Source organism: Momordica charantia (assembly GCF_013281855.1).
Source record: "Momordica charantia cultivar OHB3-1 chromosome 5 unlocalized genomic scaffold, Mcharantia_2.0 BLBB01000005.1, whole genome shotgun sequence".
In the NCBI taxonomy this organism is placed as follows: domain Eukaryota; kingdom Viridiplantae; phylum Streptophyta; class Magnoliopsida; order Cucurbitales; family Cucurbitaceae; genus Momordica; species Momordica charantia.
In genome coordinates this window covers 4,836,938-4,859,201 of record NW_028275163.1, presented here as the reverse complement: position 1 = coordinate 4,859,201, position 22,264 = coordinate 4,836,938, and the positions used below count along the sequence as shown (strand labels likewise).

The window sequence follows — 22,264 nt, the reverse complement described above, 5'->3', positions numbered from 1 at the left end:
ACTAAAATGAACAAAATTTAGAAGGTAAAAAATTACATTTTTTTAAGCAAGTGAATAAAAAATTAACTAAAATTAGAAATGAAGAGATTGAAATAGTATTTAAATTTAAATAATTATTTATTTTCGTAGACATCACGTCAATTTAAATGAGTAGAAGTTGTATTACTACTATAATTATAAATTCTCCACCAAAATCCATAATATCGTGAAACGACGTGGCAGAGGCAGAGGATCTCATCCGTGCACCTCCCACCCCGATCTTGTCACATCAGCCGTTGGATCCTTCAACCCCCGCACATGGGGATCTTCCTTTTTTTTGTCTCTTCCGTCAACGTGCTCCTTTTTTTTTTTTTCCTTTTTCTTCTAAAAAAAATCAATAAAATAAAAAAAGAAATATGAATATTTAATAAAATTGTTTAGGGTACGATTTGTTAGGTACTGTTGCTTACGTAATAAAATCGGAAGGCATGTGAGGGTGGCGTTGGCCCAAATCTGGAGACAGCAACCGTTCAGTGTACATATGGGCCCAGTCGCATTCAACGCTGGGCCAGGCCTTCTTCCCCCATTTCCTAATTTGGCCCATTATCCATCTACTACGCAAACGCATACCCATCTCCATAAAATACAAACTCAATCAATTTCTTTCCATTTTTTCCCTTTCGTCCCTCAAACTTTTATATTTTGTTTTTAGTTTAAATTATTTTAAGCAAATAACTAGTTTGGTCATCGTTGTTATTCTGGTCTAGCATAAATCTCGATATTTTGGTCCATATAATTTTAAAATATTTATTATAATTTCATATTTATTTGTCATTCTACTTTCAAAATGTTTGATTTGGTTTTTTTACTTTTAAGAGGTGACTATTTTAATATTATTTTTTTAAAATATGTATATTTTGATCCTTATGTGCAAAATTTTAATACAAATTTTACCTACAATGAAATTGTAATGTTACGCTGAAATTGTGATATAAAAATAAAATAAATAGACAAAAACTTTACTTTTTAAAAGTACAGGCGAGTTCACCGACAAAAATTGACCAAAATCCGATATTCTTGCAACATTTGTAAGAATAGATATTAAAATTTATGTTATCGTGTCAAATTTCTCATTATATATTTAATCTTTATGTTCTAAAAGTTTATAATTCCTAGAACTTTTAATTTTATGTCTACTAAATCTATGACATATTAATGATACAGAATCATATGTTAGATTAATTTTCAACGGGACTCTTAAATGAAGTAAGTACCTAGAGTAAATAATACAACCATAAAAAATTTAAGAACCAATAAGTAACTTTTTGAGTTAGACATAATCTCAAAAGTTAAAAAACATCATTTATAATGTGACATGGTAAAAAAGAAACAAAATATACAAAAATATTCTCTAATATTTGAGTCAATTCATCTTTTAAACTTTTGAACTTTACCCTTAATATATTAAAAATTATCAACTGTCTTTCCTTAAATTACTTGTCTACAAAAAATTGATATATGATCATTCATTATTGTTATATAAAAAAAATGCCACTCCAATGCTGCATGACTCATAAAACCCATTTATCAGTAAAATTTTGATCATTTGATTAACAATTTTTTTAGTGGTATGTTCAAGTGTCATATATTAATAAAAACAACAACTTAATCATACATAAGATATGTGTGTTAACAAATTTCTTTAACAATGGATATAATCCATAATTCTTAATAAACTGAGGATAAAATTGAAAAACAAAATTGATCACCTATTATATTTAGCTTTAAAAAATATCATTCACCAATTAGTATCACCTGTTAGAAAAATAGATCATGAAAGATATAGAAATAATTATATGCCATAATTATGTTACTGAAGTAAGTTTAAAGGTGTAATTATAACTGTTTAATCATGAAATTGATCAATACTACGAACCTTGACTCGATATTGAGAGCGACTCGAAGGACGAATTGGAAATATACGAGGTTGGTGACCTACAAAATAGAATTTTCAGCATCGGCCGAACTAAACTCATGAGAGATTTTAGTATTTGTGTACCTCAAAACGGAGCAAGTGGGTTCTATTTATAGGCGAAATCTCTGGCCGCATTCTTAACAAGACCTCAACGGCTCTTTAAAATTGTCGTGAAATGCAGCGTGATATCGTGGAGTCTGTTGAAGATTGGAGTTGAGCGAAGGTAAGGCCAATTAGTCCAACCAATAAATGGAAATAGGATTTCAAATAAGCCTGATCGGCTCGACCACCATGGAGATCAACTTGGTCCTAGAAGATAAAGAACGAGGCGATGAAACTTAAACCGTAGCATCGCAAGCTATGTGTAGCTTCCATGGTCCACTCGTTATATGCCGCATGTGAATCGAGAAATCAACTCTGACAGTAACTATTTTGACCCCGGAGAAGTTAGGGAGGGTTTTGATTGAGTGTAAAGGAAGGGAAGTGAAGTGAAGTGAAGTGGGGGAAAAGTGTCACTTCCCCATATGAAAACGGGACAAATTGGGCTTTTGCATGTGAGTTTGGAAGATTGGACCAAAAAAACTGCATATAATTTTGGACCCGTGACATGCTGCGGGGCCCAACTCTGATCAAATCTCCACCGTTCAAATTCAATCTCAGCCACCATCATCATTCATTACATTGCAAATTAAAATACCCCTAATCCAACCTTATTTCCCACTCCTAGCCTTTCTACATTTTGATATTTAAAATTTACATATATAGTTTTCAAAACCTAAGCAAAGTTCTTGAAAATTACAAAATAAAATAAAAAAAAAATCGTTTTTTCCCCCAAATTTCATTAACGATTCAAATGTGTTAAAAATACATATATAAGAAATGACGACATGAACATAGCTGTAATCAAAGTTAGAGGTTCGAATTCTCATAGTTTAAATTCGTTATTGAAATTTCGTATTGTGGTACCTAAATTTTTATCTTTTTCAAAATATTCTTGAGTGTCAGAGCCAGCTTGCACACACCTCTAATCTCACAGGACAATACTATGAACTTACAAAATTTAACGTCGGGAAACACATATGAATTCCTAATTCTTAAAGTAGGAGACCATCATGAGATTTCTTAAATTTTATCTATTATATTTTAGTTTCTAACTTTCAAATGTTGCGTTGCAGCTTATATAAAAAGAAACGTTTTGATCCGATCTCACTTTCTACGTGTAACCTTAAACACTAACTGATATGAACAACTCGAAGTAAATAAACAAGAAAAGCGTGTTATAATTGTAATAATCAAAATAATATCTAACATTGGGTTTATAAGAATTTAAAAGACATGGAGATAAGTCATTGCAACAGCATAGAGTAGTGTGGCTGCTTTCATGTATTTCCCTTTCATGACAGCCAAATAAGGGGAGATGCCATTTTCCATTACCACATCCAAACAAACAAAAAAAAAAATGGCACAGAGATTGGCCATTAGAGCCATTAGAGCTCAGTCCCTTTGTCCTTTTTCCTCAAAACAAAAAACCCAACTCCACTCCTTGCCATTTTCCAATCCTTCTTACTGTCACCTTTAATCATGGACTGTTTCAGAATCTAAAATTAACAGTGCCATGGCTGATTCCAGACAAACCCCAAATCTCAAGAAGCTTGTTGGATTCTTTTGGAAACTGGGCAGGCCGAATGGTTCGTGTTCTGTTCTGCACTTCTGATAAATGTATTGGAACAGTGTTTATGATTCATAATCTCACGTTTTCCATTGATTTTTGCGTATGGTGCCAAATGGTAAAATTTTCTCATCCAATGAATCCAAGAGAGAGCCAGGAAATGTTGCCTGTTTTTCTTATTCCCTACCCATGATGGAAGCAAAGGTCAATAGTTTGTCTGTAGTGGGAAGGAAGTTTTGGAGGGCCCAACTCAGAACTTTTGGATTTTGGCTGGAGTTGTCACGGGAAATCGTTCCGAACCTCCAATTCTCTGCGACAGAGATAAATTTCCATCTCTTCTGTTCCTCGTTCCGCTGCATTTTGCTCTTCATGAGACCGCTATTTCCAAAATCTGCATGGCTCCTGCTTCTTCTCGCACTCAATTCCCACCATCTGTTTGTGAAAATGAGCGGCTGGACCTGAACTCCATAAGGGCTCTTGTTGTTTCCATCAATCAGTATATTCACGAATTCTTGAGCAATGCTGAAGCTAGAATTGCTCTCACACTGAGATGCACCTCCAAGCTAAGAAACCAGAGACATGGCTTTTTTGAATTCTTGGAACAGTCTATAATCTCAAACCTTTACTGGGGTATTGAGAACGTTGAAGATGCAGTTCAAACTAGCATTTCAGAAGAGAGAGCCACTAGGCTTCAGACTGCTGAACAAATGCTTCAGGTTCCGGCTTTGCTTGACGAGCATGGCGAGACATCAGGAACGGAAAATCGTTATTTAGTTTGCTGCTCTTACTTCTACCTCTCAGTGGTCAAGAAGCTTCAAGGGGATGAGTGGCAGGTTGCTCTACATTTCCTTCAGTCCCTGCTGGTCTCTCCAAGATTGGTTCTCACGGAATTCGCTCAAGGATTTTGCTACAGTCTTCTTCTTTCTTTTGCAACAAGTTCGAGGCAAGAAAATGGTGAAACCATGAGGTCCGATTCTTCTGTAGAATTTGGAGAGGGTGATTATGGTGAATCAACTATAAGGCAGGTAGCTAGAAAATACAAAGACTGGCTGATGTATTATCAGGTCATGTTGTACGGAGAGACTCAGCAGTGGAAGCAAGATGGAAGCAATTCAATGTTGCCTCCTGAAAATGGATCACACTCCATGTAAGTATCGGGTAAATTTCTGATGAATTAATCTATCCTGACTCAATAAATATCTGGCCCCAAAAGTAGTAGCATCTTTTATGCCACATCTTACCTGCTCATTCAATACCAACTACAGAATCGTTTTATGAAATGATTACAGGGTGCATCACATACAGAATGCTCATAGTCAGAAAGTGTTATTGATTTTAAGTTTTTGGGCACTGGTATACCATGGGGATTTTCTATATGATCAGTATAAACTATAATTTACATGTGCCCGATTGAATATAACGATAAATGTGTCATCTCCTGAAGTAGAAAAATAATGAGATAAGAAGACTAGAGTAAGAACAAGAACACACATGGTATTGGGTTTATGTAGAAAATCCTTAATGGGAAAATTAATATACAAGAGAGAAAATTTACCATACCAAAGATTGGTACAGGAGAGGTCTCAGTTCCATTTTAGGAGTGGCTGCAAGAAAATTTCAAGGGTTAAGAAAATGTAATTTCACAGTTTTTCTTTTTGAAAAAAGTAGTCTATCTCGCTTGTTCATTTAAATGATAAGAACTTCCTGATGCAATATTTTCTCATTTAGGCTGCTTTGAAGGTCGCTTCATATTGTTGTCTAAAATTGCTTGCATCATTACTATTAAAAGTTGTATTACCAACTGTACAAATCGTAAAGCCTTTCGGTCTAATATACGTTCTTGGCATTAAATTGGTATGGATCACTTTCCAGGAGTGAAGCTTCAAAGGCAACTGATTGTGGCTTTCCTCTGCCAACTCTTTTCCATGTAAGTTCTGGAGGTTGCTCTGAAATACTTGTCCATCTAGTTTCATTCTATCAGTTTTTACCTTTTATGATTCTAGCCCCCTATTGTAAGTATAGTTTCAAGAACGCCTTTGTTACCCCAAACCTTGCTGTTTCTCAGAGTCAGATATTAACACTTTTTTTTTCCTTTTATGGTATAAAACTGAATCCAGTATGACAATATACATCCACTTGATCGTACTGATGTGATTCAAGATAAAACAAAGGCATCACAAGATTTTCCCTGGTGTGAAGATAAAGGGAATTCCCAAAAGAAATTGGGTCTCATCCCAGAACTTCAATTTAATGATAGGGGATCGTGGAGAGATTCTAGTACCAAATACATCCGAGACCTATTGAAGGATTCCCAACCCGGTTCACCTACTTCATTATTCTCATCAATGAATGGTTCTGAAAGTGATAGTGACATTGAGGTTTGTCCAAACTCCCGACCCCCAGTTCCACCCCATAGTGCATTTTGATTTTTTACTTTTGATTTTTTTTTTTTAATAAAGTGTCTTCTATGATCACTAATTTTCCTATTTACCAGGAAGGTATGAACTATACTAATCACTCTAAGCGAAGCACAAGAGCAGACCTGCCAGAAAAATTTTCTCAGTTCAGTAGAAAATGCTTATGCTTATTGTACTTAAGGTCCTTGTATATGAAATTTCAATCATATTTCTAAATCGTTTTGCACTGGATACAGGAAGTTGCGGTATGCTTGCACTAAGTCGGATCCAGAGCAGAGCTTGATATCTTTGTCTAGTGCTTCTTTAAGTACTGTGCAGGAACAATACATTAAAGTAAGCATGACGAAATCCTTCTCAAAGAAATCCAGTGATTTCAAGTTACGTAGCATAGAACAAAAAAACTTAGAACCACAGATCCTCCAAAATTGCCTTGAAGAAAGCGAACCGATGGAATTGTCGCTAAAGCTAAGCAAATTCCAGACATTTGGTAGTGCGATACCTTCATTTCTTGGTCAAGGTTCAGCCAGTCAAGTTAGTAACCAGAATATTGCTAAAGCGCAATTATATCACTCAATTAGCGGAAGAGATTCAAAGAGTGAAATATTGGGACTTATTGAGAAAGCAATTTCAAGATTATGTTTCTCAGAAGGATTAGGAAACTATGATGAAGAGTATGCGGTGGAAGTTTCGACAATTTACAAAATGTTGAATAGTAAAACGGGAGTACAGTATACCATGTTAAAGGATTTAATAATGGACCAATTGTTGACAAGCATTTCAACTTCTAAAGAAGAAAAGGTTATAAGGGCATCAGTTTCTCTGCTTACAACTATAATTTCTGAAAACAATTCAGTCATAGAAGATCTCAAGAAGAAGGGTTTAAAGTTATGTGATTTGGCTACTGCACTAAGACAGAATGTTCATGAGGCTGCAATTCTTATCTACCTCATCAGTCCATCTCCAAGGGAAATCAAGTCCTTACAGCTTCTACCTGTGTTGGTGGAGATCATATGCACCTCAAAATGTTATAATGCTTGGTCACCATCACTTATGCTGACTCCTCCTGCAGCATCGATGATGATCATTGAAGTAATGGTAACTGCATTTGATGATGACACAAATAAAATGCATTTGGTGGAAATCAGCTCGCCAAGTGTACTTTGTGGGCTTCTAGAAGTTGCAAGAACCAACAATGTTGAAGGTTTGGTCTCTCTAGGCAGTATTCTTGTAAAATGCATGCAACTTGATGGAGAGTGCAGAGGCTATATATCAAAATTCATCCCAGTGGCTCAATTTCTCTGTCTCTTACAAAGTGATAAGAAGGAAGCAGTGCATATTGCACTTCAAGTATTCAATGAAATCCTTCGTGTTCCTAGGTATTAACAAATGCAGCAATTGCATTCTTTCACATCCCATCACATCCGATACTCTTTTAGAACTACCTAAATTAAGAAAATATACATCTGTTTTTATTTAAGCAAGGAAAGAATCCTTTGTGTGATTCAAATCTTTTAGACTGCAATTTTGTTATTGGTTGTTCCATGATATGGGTCATTGGACCTATTAAATTAAGCACTTTCAAGGAAACCCCTTCATATGAAGTGGACAAGGGTAAATCTCATAGTGACCAGTAAAAAGACTGGTATGAGTTCCTTTTATTTTTTAAGAAACATACTATTGAATTTGAATTGTTTACTGAAAGCAGTTCCTTTAACACAATTCTCATTTATTTTGTTTAGGTCATCTGCCATTAGCTTATTACAACGGATAAACAATGAAGGGAAAAATGACATTATTCACATACTAATGCTTTGTGTCAATCACTTGCAAACTGAATATCAACTCTTGGCAGCAAATGTTTTGATACAATTACTTGTACTGGTAAGTATTCAATTTGGAAGTTGTACACGTGTAAGTTTGAATATCTTATTCATAGGCTCATGAATGTTATTGATCGTCGTCTACTGAAGTTCCACTTTTCCTAGGTCTTTTAAAATGATTTCTTTCCAGATTGTTTTTCTTAAAATAGGATATGATGAATATATGAAGAAACATCATTGCAAAAACACAGTTAGGTGGGGAAATATTGGGAATGTTATTAGTATATTGGTAGTAGAATAACTGTAAGTATTTATTTGGGAACTTGGTCAGAGTAGATGGTTATAAATAGAGGGAGTTATGGGTTTTGGGGGATAGTTAGAATTTGGGGATTAGTTATCTATTGGAAGAGAGATAGTCCTCTCGAGAGGCTATTACTATTGTAATTTCTCTATATATTGCAATATAATTTTAGTGTTGTTTTCTTATAATTGGGATCCTATAAGATGAATACGTGAAGAAGCATCATTGCCAAAACACAATTGTGCAGTGTTGACAGGATAGATCTGATTGCATGGTTTGTCCAACATAGTTTAATTGACAACCCTAGAATGAATATCTACAGGAAAATTGCTCCACTACAAGCTTGTTAAAAGAAGAGGCTGTACAGGTCCTTCTCAGGTCAGTGGCATGCGAAGAGAAATCTGCTATGCAGTCCTTGTCTGCATCCATTTTGTCAAATCTTGGTGGAACGTTTTCTTGGACAGGAGAGCCGTACACAGTTGCATGGTTGCTTAGAAAAGTTGGTTTGAGTTCTGATCATCAGAACATGATCAAATCATTTAATTGGTTTGACCAAAGCTTGCAGGTGAATCTCAAGGATAGTCTAAATGGTAGCATTATACTGTTTGACCTTATAACATTAAAAAATTAACTTGTAGGATGCTGGCGTGGACTCATGGTGCAGTCTGATAGCCAGAAACATCATCTGTATAGGGGAGCCTGTCTTTCATGCTCTAGACAGGGGATTAAAGAGCAAGATAAAGAAGGTTTCTAGGGACTGTTTGACGACAATTGCATGGCTTGGATGTGAGATTGCAAAGAGCCCAAGTAGCACTAGATTTTCTGCTTGTGAGATCTTACTTGGTGGAATTGAGCTATTCTTGCATCCAGGAATTGAACTTGAAGAAAGACTTCTGGCATGCCTCTGCATCTTCAACTATGCCTCTGGGAAAGGTATTCCACTTCCTAGTCTGTACGTCTGATGGTTACATCACATATACGGCACAGTACTTGCAGTATTACACAGTTTTTAAACATGCTCAATGAAAAGTCACCCAATTGATTTTACGGATCATTGCGCGAGTTGAACTGAATCTTGATGAACGTTTTGTGAAGGGATGCAAAAGCTCGCTAATTTCTCGGAAGGGGTTCGTGAGTCACTAAGACGGCTTTCACATATTACTTGGATGGCAGAAGAGTTGCATCGAGTAGCAGATTATCTTATGCCCAATAATTCAGTAAGTAAATCATCTTCATCTTGGAAAAACTATTCAATAAATAACTGGAAACATGTATTTTTGTATATATAAACCAATATTGACAGATTCTCATTTGTTGTCCTTCTAACATCTTTCAAATTGTAAGAACAGCGGATTTCGTGCGTGCACACCCAAGTTCTAGAGCTGGGTTTCAACAGCAGTGGAGCTGTATGTGCCCTCATCTTCTACAAAGGACTTCTTTTCGGCGGATACTCAGATGGTTCAATAAAGGTGAGAGTTAATATCAATAAACACGTTTGAGATGTTAAAAACTAGTTTTAATTTCAATAAAGATTTAGTCTTCTTTGTTGAAAGAAGCTGCAGTGGCTAAGTTCAAAGCTAAATGTTGTAATGTGAACTTCCTTCAGCTATAAACTGCTGTCGACAGACATCTGCAATGGGAAAAGAAATACTTTTCTGGCATAAAGTTGAAACATGACATGTGTGCATATCGATAGGTGTGGAACATCAAGGGACAATCGGCATCACTTCTATGGGACATAAAGAAACACAGAAAAGCAGTGACATGTTTTTCACACTTTGAATCTGGGGAGAGTCTTCTAAGCGGATCCACAGATAAAACCATTAGAGTATGCAACCAATGCTGCCATGATAACTTTTACCTTAATGTGGATGGCAGTAGAAGGTTGAAATGATCCGTTTCTTGTTTCTACAGGTTTGGAAAATGATACAGGGAAAATTGGAATGTACCGAAGTGATAGAGTCCAAGGAACAAATCCAACATTTAGGAGCATATGGACAGATAATCTTTGCGATTACTCATGGCCATGGGTTGAAGGTGATGATAACATTAACACTTGAATTGCAGTATAGTTACATTAAAAACTGGAGAAACTTATGCTGGTGTCGGAACTTTTCTTTTTAATTGTACATATTATTCTGCTCTAGGTGATCGATGCAACAAGAACAACAAAAGTTCTTTTCAAGAGTAAGAATTTGAAGTGCATCAAGGTGGTTCAAGCAAGGGTTTATGCAGGCTGCACAGATTCCAGCATACAAGTTAGTTCCTTTTTTTTTCCCCAACAACTCCACAAATAATAACAGACCACTAAACAAAAACTGTTGATATTAGGAGTTCTCTGTGACAAACAAATGGGAACAAGAGATCAAACCACCTTCTAAAAGTTGGATGATGATGCACCACAAAGCTATCAACTCACTTGCTGTGTATAAGGACTGGCTTTTTAGTGCTAGTTCAATGGTTCAAGGCTCGTTATTTCAGGTATAACCATTAACATAGCCCGAATAATTTTTCGATAAGCTTCCACTAACTGTAGGAATAATGCAGAACTGGAGAAGACATGACAAGCCCGAAATGACAATTGTAACTGGTAAAGGAGATATCGTACATGCAATGAGTGCTGTCGAAGACTTCGTATACCTAATCTCTAAATCTTCAGCAAACAGCATTCAGGTACTTGGACAGTGCATTTTCTTAAAGAATAATGTGTAATTTCTATGTTAGGATCATGGTTATCACCAATTCATTCTTGAATAAGTAGATATGGTTGAGAAAGACACAGCACAAAGTGGGGAGAATTTCAGCTGGTAGTAGGATTACATGTTTGCTTACAGCCAATGACATGGTTCTCTGTGGCACAGAGACTGGCAAAACTAAGGTAATTCACCTTTGATATGCTTCTTTCTTATCAGTTTCAAACTTTGAAAATAGAGCGTACGAAGTTTCATAAATAGGTCTTTCTACATTTTGATAGTTGTTTTCTTTCCATTCACTTGGATCTCTTTTGTTTTATCGATTTTCTCCGGATCTCAAAAGGAGAAGTACCTTCTTCAATAGATGATCCCCTTGTTTCTGTTTAGTCCATTTCATCACAGAATTTATTTCTATTTTGATCACGGTTTTCTTCCTCACTTTCTCCACTTTTCACCGCTTCTCACAACTTCACTTATTTCTATCCAAGATGCAATCTTCTGGTTTCCATCCTTACTCTGTAATGGCTGAAATGGCAGGGCTGGATCCCCCTGTAGCAAGAAGATATGAGTAATTTTGTGGACTTCTCTACTGCACTGCATCAACAAGCAGTGATATAATTTGTTTGATTGATACAAACACATAATCAAAAAGTTTGATATATTTAAAGGAGAGGAAGAAGGAAGTCTGATCCTTGTTTGCTGCAAAAACTTCAGCTTCAGACCATGCAAACAAGTTCAATTCAATCTTCTTCCTGTTTACATGATTTGTGCTATGAAAGTTGTATATTTGTCATATTAATGTTCTTGGAATTTCAAATTTTTGTTCTAAATTGTAAATTACTGTTTTAATTATAGTTATTATATGTAAATTTATTATTAATGTAGATTCCACAGAGCCATAATTTCTTGTTGGTAGCAAAATTTTGTAAATAAATGATTTTGAAAAAAATAGATTTAAATATAATTGATGCCTTAAAAATCAATTTAAATTGATTTTAATCTTTCTTAAAATAATTCCTTTAATTGGCCAAACATGATAATGGAGAGGAAATGGACTTGGTAACTTAACACATACTTTACACAACAGGTATTGTAATTATATCAAATTATCTATTAGAAAAAAAATATATTTAATATTGTTTTGAGTACAACATATCAAATATTGTTTTTAGTTCAACGAGAGGTGCGGTGGAGATTTCAAATCTTTAGAATAAGTTGTCGTAACTATATCAAATTTTATTGTGGTTTTATTTGTTGGTTGAGGTCAATACAAACTCGAGACAAATTATAGTGTCTCAAGGCAGGTTATATTGCAATTTTTACTTTGTATTTGTTGAACTCTTTTGAGTTTTCAAATTTTAATAGTTATCTCTGAATTTTAGAAATAATTTTAAATAGTCCCTAATATTTTTTTTTATTAACTACAACAAAAAAGTCTACAATTAGTTTTAATACTAAAATCATAGTATGCTTTAACTATACATCTCAAACTTTCCTTGATGGATAATACTAAGTCACAAATACGTGGGTTTGAGCTATGTTTTTTTTTAATACAACAAATAGAGCGACAGGATTTAAACTCACGATTTATTGGTCAGAGATATATACTAATTACCACTGCACTAGGTTCACATTGACAATTTGAGCTAGGTTTGATGTAAGTATTTAAATCTCATTTTGGTCTTTGAACTTTTAAATTTGTTTTATTTTGGTCATTGAACTTTCAAAATGTTGATTTTAGCTGGGTGAAAAATTAAATATGAATAGATCGTTAGATAACCAATACATCATACATGTAACACAATGCATTAAATCAAGTCATGCTAGTTGCAATGCATTAAATCAAGTCATGCTAGTTTCATTCAACTACTATTCTACGGGCATCGACATAGTAAAAAAATTATAGTATCTAAAACATGTATCAATTAAATACTATAACATACATGAATAGTCCACATTTCTTTTAATAAATTATAACTAAATACAAGATATGAGGACAAGAAAAACAAGTTTTGAAGTGAAAGTACTTTTTTCAACTTTAAGATAATATTGCAAGACTCATTCAAATTTAAAGTAAAAATTTAGGATAAAAAATTGATAACATTACTAAACTTACGGGTAAATTTTAAATTTTCTTTAAAAACAATCAATTTATAAAATAAGGCAGGCTTAGCTATGATTAAGTTGGTTGTTTTTAGAATTTCTTATTATGCCTATTTTTAAACAAAATTATACATACACGTTGGAGTGACTAAAATTTCAAAGAAAAATAACATTAAGTTGGTTTTTTTTTTGGTGTTGGATTTATGAGTTCTGAAAAAATTATTGAATGTTTAATTTTATGTATTAAACATATTTTTTTTCGAAGTTTGATTTTTATTAAAATAAAGAGGTTGAGGTGATTTTTACCCTTTTTTCTTCTATTAAAATAAGTGAGTGAATTAAAAAAAAAATTTAATGGTAAAAATAGTAATACTCGTTATTTGCCTAAAATTTAAAATTAAATTTGAACCTAGTTTAATCTATCTTCTGTAAAATTTAATTTTTTCCCCTAGAATTATAATGACAGCAAATTTTGTAAATATGACCCACCGATGAGCCAGACGAATAAAATCGAACCGCATCGGTTCGATTTGTGGATCGGATTCGGATATACATCAGAAACGAACCGGAATTTCGAATGCGAATATTAAATAAAAAGAAAAAACAAAATAATATCCCTAACCTAACAGCGAATTCTTCTCGCGTAGTCTGTGAGAGGACCTTCACATTTTGTTCCAAGCGCTCCGTCGGACCGTCGCTCGCGCTCTCTTCGCGTCAATCCCCAGAATCACTCACTTCTCTCAATTTTCTTTCTTCCATTCTCTGTTCGCCGCAACTTCTTCCCACCTACGAACGCTCATTTTCGGTATTCTTCCTTAGATCCTTTTGATTTCTTCTTTCGTACGAGTTGTTTGATGCTATCTGGATTCTGATTCAGCATCATTTCTTAATGCTTCGTACTTGTCTGAGATTTTATTTACAATTATCGATTCAGAATCATTTTCGATCTTTGGGGCCTTTTTTTCATGTAGGGTTTTAGCTTAATGTTAGTTTCTATATCAGACGATGATGTAAGTAGCGAGCCTTTTTTGTGATTGCGTATTGGTATGTCGCGGTGTGGTTGTACTTTGTACCTGTAGATTTTTATCTTTGTTTTCGAGTGGAATGTTCCTTTGATGCTTTGTTATGAAGGAGTTTATGAGTTAGTGATGCGAGCGTGGTGCTTGATTGTGTTTTGTAATTGCTTATGAGCTTAGTGTGTGCTCGTGGGAGGGTCCTTTCTTGGTGTTTGATGAGTGTGCTTTATGTGTGGGGCTACTGCTTCTAATACTTTCGTTTCTTGTTTGGATTGGTGGCAGACTAGTTGCTCTCTGTTCTTGACTTCACAAGGAGCCAACTAAGACATCCATAACTTGTTTGCACGAGAACAATCAGCCAAGATGTCGCGGAAAGGTTTGATGGAACAAGATTTAAAGAAATTGGACGTGACAAAGCTCCATCCGCTTTCTCCAGAAGTTATATCTCGTCAAGCTACCATTAATATTGGTAACTTTGCTTTTGTTTATGATTCTTTCACTGTACACTTGAACATTACAGTCTTAGGGATCTTATCTTACTATTGAAGCTAATTATCTATCGCTAAATTCATCTTTCCCAGGTACTATTGGTCATGTGGCACATGGAAAGTCTACAGTTGTAAAAGCAATTTCAGGAGTCCAGGTGATTATTTATTTTGTACCTGTTACTCTTGGTTGGTATTCTATAACAGTTGTTTTATTTATTCACAATGGCTTTAATTAACATATAGTATTTGGATAGATGCTTTATTCTACCATGGTTTTAGCTTACAGCAAGGAAACATAGATTTTAAGTGATGTTCCAGCTGAAATTATAGTTCATATGAGTACACTTTCCCAAAGAAATCATTATAAATTTTCATTTTGATGATGTATTCGTGGAATGTAAACAATCTGCAGACTGTACGTTTTAAGAATGAGCTGGAGCGTAACATTACCATTAAGCTGGGATATGCTAATGCAAAGATATACAAATGTGAAGATGACAAGTGCCCTCGACCTATGTGCTACAAGTGGGTGTTTCTTCTATTTTTATGTAGTGCGCACTTATGCAACATGTACTTACTTGAAAGGTATGACTTCTAATATTTAATTAACGTACTCAGCATGATTTTGTAGGGCTTATGGAAGTGGAAAGGAAGACAGTCCCTTATGTGACGTACCTGGGTTTGAAAATTGTAGGATGAAACTGTTGCGACACGTTTCTTTTGTAGACTGCCCGGTAAGGCTTTGAGTTGTTGCATCTGAGTAGATAAGACAAAAAATGACGTACTAATCCTCACAAATTTTATGAATGGCAATGAGATAACTATATCTTCTTACAAGCTTCACAGATTTTTACACTTTGATTTTGTTGTATGGTGTATTAGTTAGCATGCATATATGGAGGTTATTTTTGCACTGCTACTGTAATTGAGTTCATATTTTTTCAGGGTCATGACATTCTTATGGCTACCATGCTCAATGGAGCAGCCATTATGGATGGAGCGTTGCTTCTGATTGCAGCCAATGAAAGCTGCCCTCAACCTCAAACTTCTGAGCACCTTGCTGCTGTTGAAATTATGCGCCTTCAACATATTATAATCCTCCAGAATAAAGTTGATCTTATTCAGGAAAATGTAGCAATCAATCAACATGAAGCGATTCAAAAGTTTATTCAGGTTAGTTTTTCTTTACTTTATTGTGTCAAGGTATTGAAATTTTCATATAAATGATATTTACTGTATTCAACTTGTCCATTGTAATATCTTTGGCAGGGAACTGTTGCTGATGGTGCGCCAGTAGTACCAATTTCTGCTCAGCTGAAATATAATATTGATGTTGTTTGCGAGTATATAGTGAAAAAGATTCCAATCCCTGAAAGGAATTTTGTCTCACCTCCTAATATGATTGTCATTCGTTCTTTTGATGTTAACAAACCTGGATTTGAAGTTGATGAGATCAAAGGTGGCGTGGCTGGTGGTAGCATATTACGGGTATGCTTAATACTTTTTCTTAAAAAGAAAAATTATCAGTTCATGTTGAATTTCTGATACTATGAAGTACGTAAAGCCACTTCCAGATGGTTGATAGGCTGTAATAGTATTCTTATGCTTGTGTATTAGAAAGAATCTCATTGGAATTTGGCCAGGATTTACAAATGCGATTTGTCCTCAAAAGAGAGGTCTTTGACTTTGCATATAGGTATTCAATAGGTCGAATTAGGTGAAGTTTTGAACTTTGACAAGTGTTTGGTTCGGCTTGAGTTATTATGATATTAGTTTTAGCAAACATGGAAACAATAAAAAGATCTGGTTTGTTGGTTGGGATGGTTATGACAACCCTGAATTTTGCAGTTGAACCTGTTTGGGATAATTCTTTTAAGGAGTCCATGTCACCATTTTACATTTTTTAAATCCATTTTACCTTTGGAGATTGTCCACAGTTTTGTTGGTTCATTATGCATGGCTAACAAATTTGAAATTTTGTTTTTTCCAGGGTGTTTTAAAGGTGAATCAATTTATTGAAGTTCGTCCAGGGATTGTTGTTAAAGATGAAAGTGGTAACATCAAGTGCACCCCGATATATTCCAGGATTGTTTCTTTGTATGCGGAGCAAAATGAGCTGCAATTTGCAGTCCCTGGAGGTCTAATTGGGGTTGGCACAACCATGGATCCCACTTTGACCCGTGCTGACAGATTGGTTGGTCAGGTTCTTGGTGAAGTTGGGTCACTTCCTGATGTTTTTGTTGAGCTAGAGGTAAAGCTCTTAGCATTTGAATGTTCTAATACATAATGGCTCAACACCTTCAGGTTGCAATCTGAGATTATCTGCTAACAGTAGTAGGCCAGTTAGGGCGAGTTTGGGATGTCTTCTGAAAAAACAAATGCTCAAGTGAAGCATTTTTTTAAAGCACTTTTGGAAAACCTAATTAAATGCTACATCTAAAGCACCTAAAGTGGTTTTTTAGATCTATTTTTAAGAAATTTTCAAACTATGGTTTTAATTGGTTATAAATGTTTGTTCCCTCTTTAAAATTATAACCAAATACTACCAAATTTAAACAAATATTTTTAGTCCTTCATGAGCACTTTCGCATTTGTGAATGATCTTCTCCTGGAAATGGTGAAGAGGGGAAAGGCTACTGTCGATAAAAATTGTCCATGATGAGATTTTTCCTCTTCTTGTTTGCAGGTAAACTTCTTCCTTTTGCGGCGGCTTCTAGGTGTGAGGACGAAAGGATCAGAAAGGCAGGGAAAAGTATCAAAACTGGCCAAGGGAGAGATTCTAATGTTGAACATAGGATCCATGTCTACAGGAGCTAGAGTACTTGCAGTAAAGAATGATTTGGCAAAGTTGCAGCTTACTTCTCCTGTTTGCACCAGCAAAGGGGAGAAGATTGCTCTAAGTCGCCGAGTCGAGAAGCATTGGCGTCTTATTGGCTGGGGTCAAATTCAAGCCGGAACTACTCTTGACGTCCCCCCCTGCCCCATTTGAGTTGTCGCCGAAAAAAGGTAAAGAGTCGAGAAGCGAGTCGAAAGAGTAGAATGGCAGAACTGAGGAAAATGTGGGAAGGTAGACAGTTTCTTGGAACCATTTTTGTTAGGTGGAGGAGAAAACGCCATCTGGTTTCTCATTGTTTATTACGTTTGCCTTTTCCCTTTTTACCCCCCGAAGTCTTTCTGATTTTTAATATTTTTACTTCATGGATGCGAGCAATTGGAGTCAGTGAACATGGGATAGTTTCTTCAATGACATCCACACGATGAGGTATTGTTTTCACATTCAATAAGTTTGGTTGAGACTTTGAATTAAATAACCCATTAAGGTTGAATTCAAGCTCAATGCAAGCCATATTATGTAGAAAATACTCATTTTGTGGCTATCTGAGAGAATCTGATTGGGAAAAAGCAATCGAAAAGGTTTCGACCTTTGAGCGAGGCAGCATTTGGGAGGTGGCTATGGACTCCTTGGCTTAGGATGGTAATCTTTCTTTGACTCGAATGGGTTGTAGGACCTTGCAACCATAGATTGAGATTCTGTTGTACTACGAATACACACAGACATTTTTTTTTTATTTTGGCATTTTTGGGTCATAACTCATCAACTAAGAATTTTTGCCTCACTAACGCTCAGCTAAGTCTTGAACTTCTGTGCTGACCGTTCACTTTCTTGATGCTAAAGCGCTCCCGACCATATAGGATTTTAGCAAAAACTAAGCTATGAACTTCCTAACCTTTTGAGTTCTAGATTTCTCAATTTAATCCATATGTTTATGTCCCTCCATGGGTTATCTTCTCCAAGCTCATCTTCTAAGTTTGATTATATGTCTCCGTGTTGCACTATTTCATCTCAACGCGTCCAAAATCGAGCTGATATTCTCTCCCCTCTCCCTTCCCCCATTCTTTCCGTTGCTTCTATGTATCTGAGTTCATCACATATTGAAGAGTGTGCATTTTAATTTTTGTAGAGTCTGTCTTTAGGTGTCGTTATCTTTCTTTCCAACCGTAGGTTTGTTTCGATGTCTTGAATTCGAACTCTCCCCTTGGTATGGATACATAAGTGGTCAAAAGCATGATTGGAGTTTGTTATGAATACGCCTTTCCTTGTGGTAAATAGTTTTGAACAAATTAGCGAAGCCCTCCATGCTATAAGAATGTTCTTTGATTTAAGCTTTTGCTTGCTTTTGACTCCACATGTAATGAGCAAAAATGGCTATCCTATGACGCTTAAAAGATCGACACATGGTTTCGTGAAAAGAAACAAAGAGATGATTATATGGTATGAGGGGAAGCTTTTCCTTTAACATACAGATTAAAACCATTGTCGTTCCATGGTTCCTTCTCCCATAACTCGAGCTCGGAGAAGGAAGAGATAAAATTACTCAAATGTGGCCTGAAAAGCAAAATTAATTGAGTCTAATCCGTAATAAATGAATTTATTATCTTTTTTTCTCTATTGCAATAGGAAGTTTGATGGCTAACTTTCTCCACCTTTTTTCTTATTACATCTTAGTTCGGATGTAGAAACTTTTCTCTCAAATACTTTAATGATAGATTGAAGGACTAATGACAATTTTTTTTTAAAAAAATTAAATTATAAATTTAATCTATCCTCGTTGCTTTTTCTATGATGTTTCAATTTGAAAATGGAAACTTTCCGAAAGGACTAGCTAACCACAAACTAAAAAAAATTATAAATTTTATCTGTTTGTTTAGACTATTAGCTTTAAGAGTTTCAATTACACTCATGAAGCTTCTAGCACTAGATAATCGATATTATGGTAGGAATACGACTTTTTAAGCCGACCACAATACAATTCCTTCTCTTCCCTTTCCTTCTTTAAGAATTTAAGGCGGAATTGTTGGTAGCCATGTGTGAAAAATCTAGTCGAAGTGGTTACAACGTGTTAAAACAAACTAAAAGAATAAGACAATAGGTGGATGAGACGCTCATTTATTATGTAATAATCTTTCTAGGAGGGACGATTTTACGTTTTGTACTAACATTCCTGTTATGATTCTTGTTGCAAGCTCAACCTAACATGCATATTAGATAAATTCGATTGAATCGGTGTAATGGGACAAACACTTAAATCTACAACATGTATCGTGCAAGCAAGTTACGAGTTTCATTATGCGAATCTCGTGGAATAATTTCCATAACCGCTGACTCGAGCTCACCTTGTACCACGTGTCGAGAAGGCGGTGGAGAAATGATAAGAAAAATGATAACAGGTTGCCAATTTGCTCAGCCATGGACCCATAGCTACATAGCCTTTTCAGAATCAAAAGGAATAAAAAATCACCATTTTTCATCCATGGATTGGAAGAAAGGTCAAGTTTCCTCCTAGGGTGTGGCCTTTCCATAACAAAACAAGAACCAAAATCTTCAATTTCTGGAATTTGGGACAGCGGCTGCGCATGCGAATTTCAGCTTCATGGAGCAGACCATAACTTTTTCTTCTAGAGCAACCCCACTAAGATCTCAAACACAAAAAAGTACAAACTTAAAAGGGAATTATAATCAACGGCAAAACTAGTTGTCGTATTTGTAAATTTACGGACAACGATACTCCAAATATTTTTCATATCTTCGTAATGGTATGATATTGTCCGACTATAACTCTCACGGCTTTGCTTTTGATTTTACCTGAAATGTCTCATACCAATTGAGATAATTGTCCTATATTATATACTATGATCATTCCCTTCCCTAACCAATGTGAGACTTTGTTTACATTTTCCTGGCAAACCTAACATATTATGTATATCATTGATATTCTATTTTTGTATAATACAAACCTAGTAATATAAAGTATATTGTTGGTGTACCATTCTTATATCATTAATAAATTCGATGAGTGGTGCCATTTTTTTTATGAAACATATCTAATACAAAGTATATCACTAATATATCATTTTTATATAATTGGTAAAGAATATCACCGATATACTTAAATATGAAGTACATCACTGATATATATTTTTTACGTGCCATCTTTGCAATAGGACAAATTTACAATTATTTAGGCTAAACCTGCTATTTTGCAGCCCCTAATCTCATTGGCCAAAAAAATAAAAGGGAGTAGAAAGGGAGTTCTCCAATTTGTTGTGTGTCTTTTTGTTAGAGAAGTCAGAAAAATCAGCTTGTTGTTGCCTATTTATTTGCAGGGTGTGGGAGTGGAGTTTGTAAGCAGAGAAGAGAACAGAATGGGTTTGAGATCAGTTCTTTTGGTTTTGGTTATGGCTGCTGCTGTGGGAGCTCCATTAATGGTGGAAGCTCAGCTTGGGATTATTGGCTCTCTCCTTGGGCTTATCAGAATCCAAGGAACTGTTTTTTGCACTGCCAATGGCAACATTGGCATCAATGGCACTGCTACTCCTGTTTTCCCAAGTATGCCTTTAATTCTCTGTATAATACAGTTTCATGTTTCTATCTTTAAAATCTTTTTTCGTTTTGATTCTTCAACTTTTCAGTAAAAAAAAGTTGTTTTTGTCCTCGGGACACAGAAACAAACCCTTGGAAGTAGTGTTTATAAGTTTAATTTTAAGAGACAGAAAACCAAAAACAAAATAGCTAATAGTACGGCTGCCATTTGGCAGATGCAGCAGTGCAAATGGAGTGTGGAGACGGGAACGTGGTGTCGAGTGTAACAACAAACAACATGGGGATATTTTCGATCTTGTTGGATCCTCTGCAGTTCATTCTCTCTTCAGTCCTAAACAACTGCAATGTCGTTGTGAAGACGCCACTGTCGAACTGCAACGCGTCGCTTCCGTCTACTGGGAGTCTGCTCTCGCGGTTGCAGTTCGTCAGTAAAAAGCTGCAGGGCCTCCTCAGCATCGTCAACCTCGTCCCCAGCGGATTCCAGCTCCTCTAATCTCTTTAAACTGCCGATCATAGGCTGTATTTGCAAGTGTGATATGGAATAAGTATTTACTTTGGAAGTTTCTGTCAGTTGTAGTTCTGTTGTTGTTGTTGTTGTAATTGTCAAAAATAAAAGTTTGTGTGTTTGTTGTTCTTTATAGATGTTTTAAAGTTGAATTATTTAAGTGTTAATGGTAACTATAGTTGATAGCTATTCTCTCCTTTTTATGCATGCATCTTTTTTATTTGTCAAATTTTTAATATTAGGTTAAGTAGTCAGTAAGCACAACTCAAAATAAAGGATAATGGCCATTCAAAAAAATAAAAGTAATAAAGGATAATGAAAAGGAATCATAGAGAAATTGCAAAAAGATGAGGGAGGAACTAAGAATCGGAGTAGTGTGATATGGAATTCGCCATTTCTTCATGGTATTACTTTACTATCGATTACCAAAGAGTATTCAGTCTTGTAAGAGGGTCATTACTGCTCTAATAAGAAACCTTCGTGATTATTTAACACTAAAATCATTATGGAATCAGATAAGTTAAAATGATTTTAGTGTTAAATAATTATGAAGGTTTGAAAATGTTTTTAACTTATTAGCTAAATTTCAAAACAACTTTAAATAGATGTCGATGTCGAGACTATTGATAAAATATTGGTGTTAATGAATATTTCTAAAAATTTATTTAAGTAAAAAAATCATAATAAATAAGCATTTCACTTACAATTTATTAATATTGATATAGGATCCATGTTAGTAATTTCTTTGGATACTTTTTAGGTCTAAATGCTATTTTGAAATTTGATCCACGACTTTGGTTCATTTTGGTCTAAGTACATTTAACTTTTGTTTATTTTAGTTAATGTACTTCCAAAACGTCCATTTTGGTTGATGTACATTTAAAAATTAACCATTTTGGTCCATTTATTTTCATTT

The 22,264-nt window shown here is 35.1% G+C and overlaps 3 protein-coding genes across 4 annotated transcripts; all 3 read left to right on the top strand.

Annotated features, from left to right (window-relative positions):
* Positions 1 to 3,556: 3,556 nt before the first annotated feature.
* Positions 3,557 to 11,738, top strand: LOC111009156 (Transducin/WD40 repeat-like superfamily protein). Of its 2 annotated transcripts, XM_022282119.2 has the most exons (17): positions 3,611 to 4,770; positions 5,496 to 5,550; positions 5,741 to 6,001; positions 6,118 to 6,185; positions 6,277 to 7,416; positions 7,780 to 7,921; positions 8,484 to 8,726; positions 8,800 to 9,094; positions 9,257 to 9,378; positions 9,511 to 9,630; positions 9,858 to 9,989; positions 10,076 to 10,198; positions 10,309 to 10,419; positions 10,493 to 10,642; positions 10,709 to 10,834; positions 10,923 to 11,039; positions 11,392 to 11,738. In XM_022282119.2, exons 1-17 carry the CDS (start codon positions 4,019 to 4,021, stop codon positions 11,407 to 11,409), a joined length of 3,975 nt encoding a protein of 1,324 aa, XP_022137811.1. In that variant the 5' UTR covers positions 3,611 to 4,018; the 3' UTR covers positions 11,410 to 11,738. The 2 variants fall into 2 exon arrangements, 1 of the variants encoding a protein (XP_022137811.1); XR_015790897.1 differs by lacking the exons at positions 10,309 to 10,419; positions 10,493 to 10,642; positions 10,709 to 10,834; positions 10,923 to 11,039; positions 11,392 to 11,738 and having other exon boundaries at positions 3,557 to 4,770; positions 9,768 to 9,989; positions 10,076 to 10,094.
* A 1,835-nt stretch (positions 11,739 to 13,573) lies between these two features.
* LOC111009157 (eukaryotic translation initiation factor 2 subunit gamma) lies at positions 13,574 to 18,028 on the top strand. The gene is made up of 9 exons (XM_022282121.2): positions 13,574 to 13,762; positions 14,256 to 14,442; positions 14,555 to 14,616; positions 14,874 to 14,986; positions 15,093 to 15,195; positions 15,407 to 15,634; positions 15,731 to 15,949; positions 16,452 to 16,712; positions 17,148 to 18,028. The coding sequence occupies exons 2-9, from the start codon at positions 14,337 to 14,339 to the stop codon at positions 17,448 to 17,450; spliced, it is 1,395 nt and encodes a 464-aa protein (XP_022137813.1). The 5' UTR covers positions 13,574 to 13,762; positions 14,256 to 14,336; the 3' UTR covers positions 17,451 to 18,028.
* Positions 18,029 to 20,599: 2,571 nt separating this feature from the next.
* Positions 20,600 to 21,481, top strand: LOC111009161 (phylloplanin). Its single transcript, XM_022282124.2, has 2 exons — positions 20,600 to 20,849; positions 21,059 to 21,481. The coding sequence occupies exons 1-2, from the start codon at positions 20,666 to 20,668 to the stop codon at positions 21,334 to 21,336; spliced, it is 462 nt and encodes a 153-aa protein (XP_022137816.1). The 5' UTR covers positions 20,600 to 20,665; the 3' UTR covers positions 21,337 to 21,481.
* Positions 21,482 to 22,264: the final 783 nt, after the last annotated feature.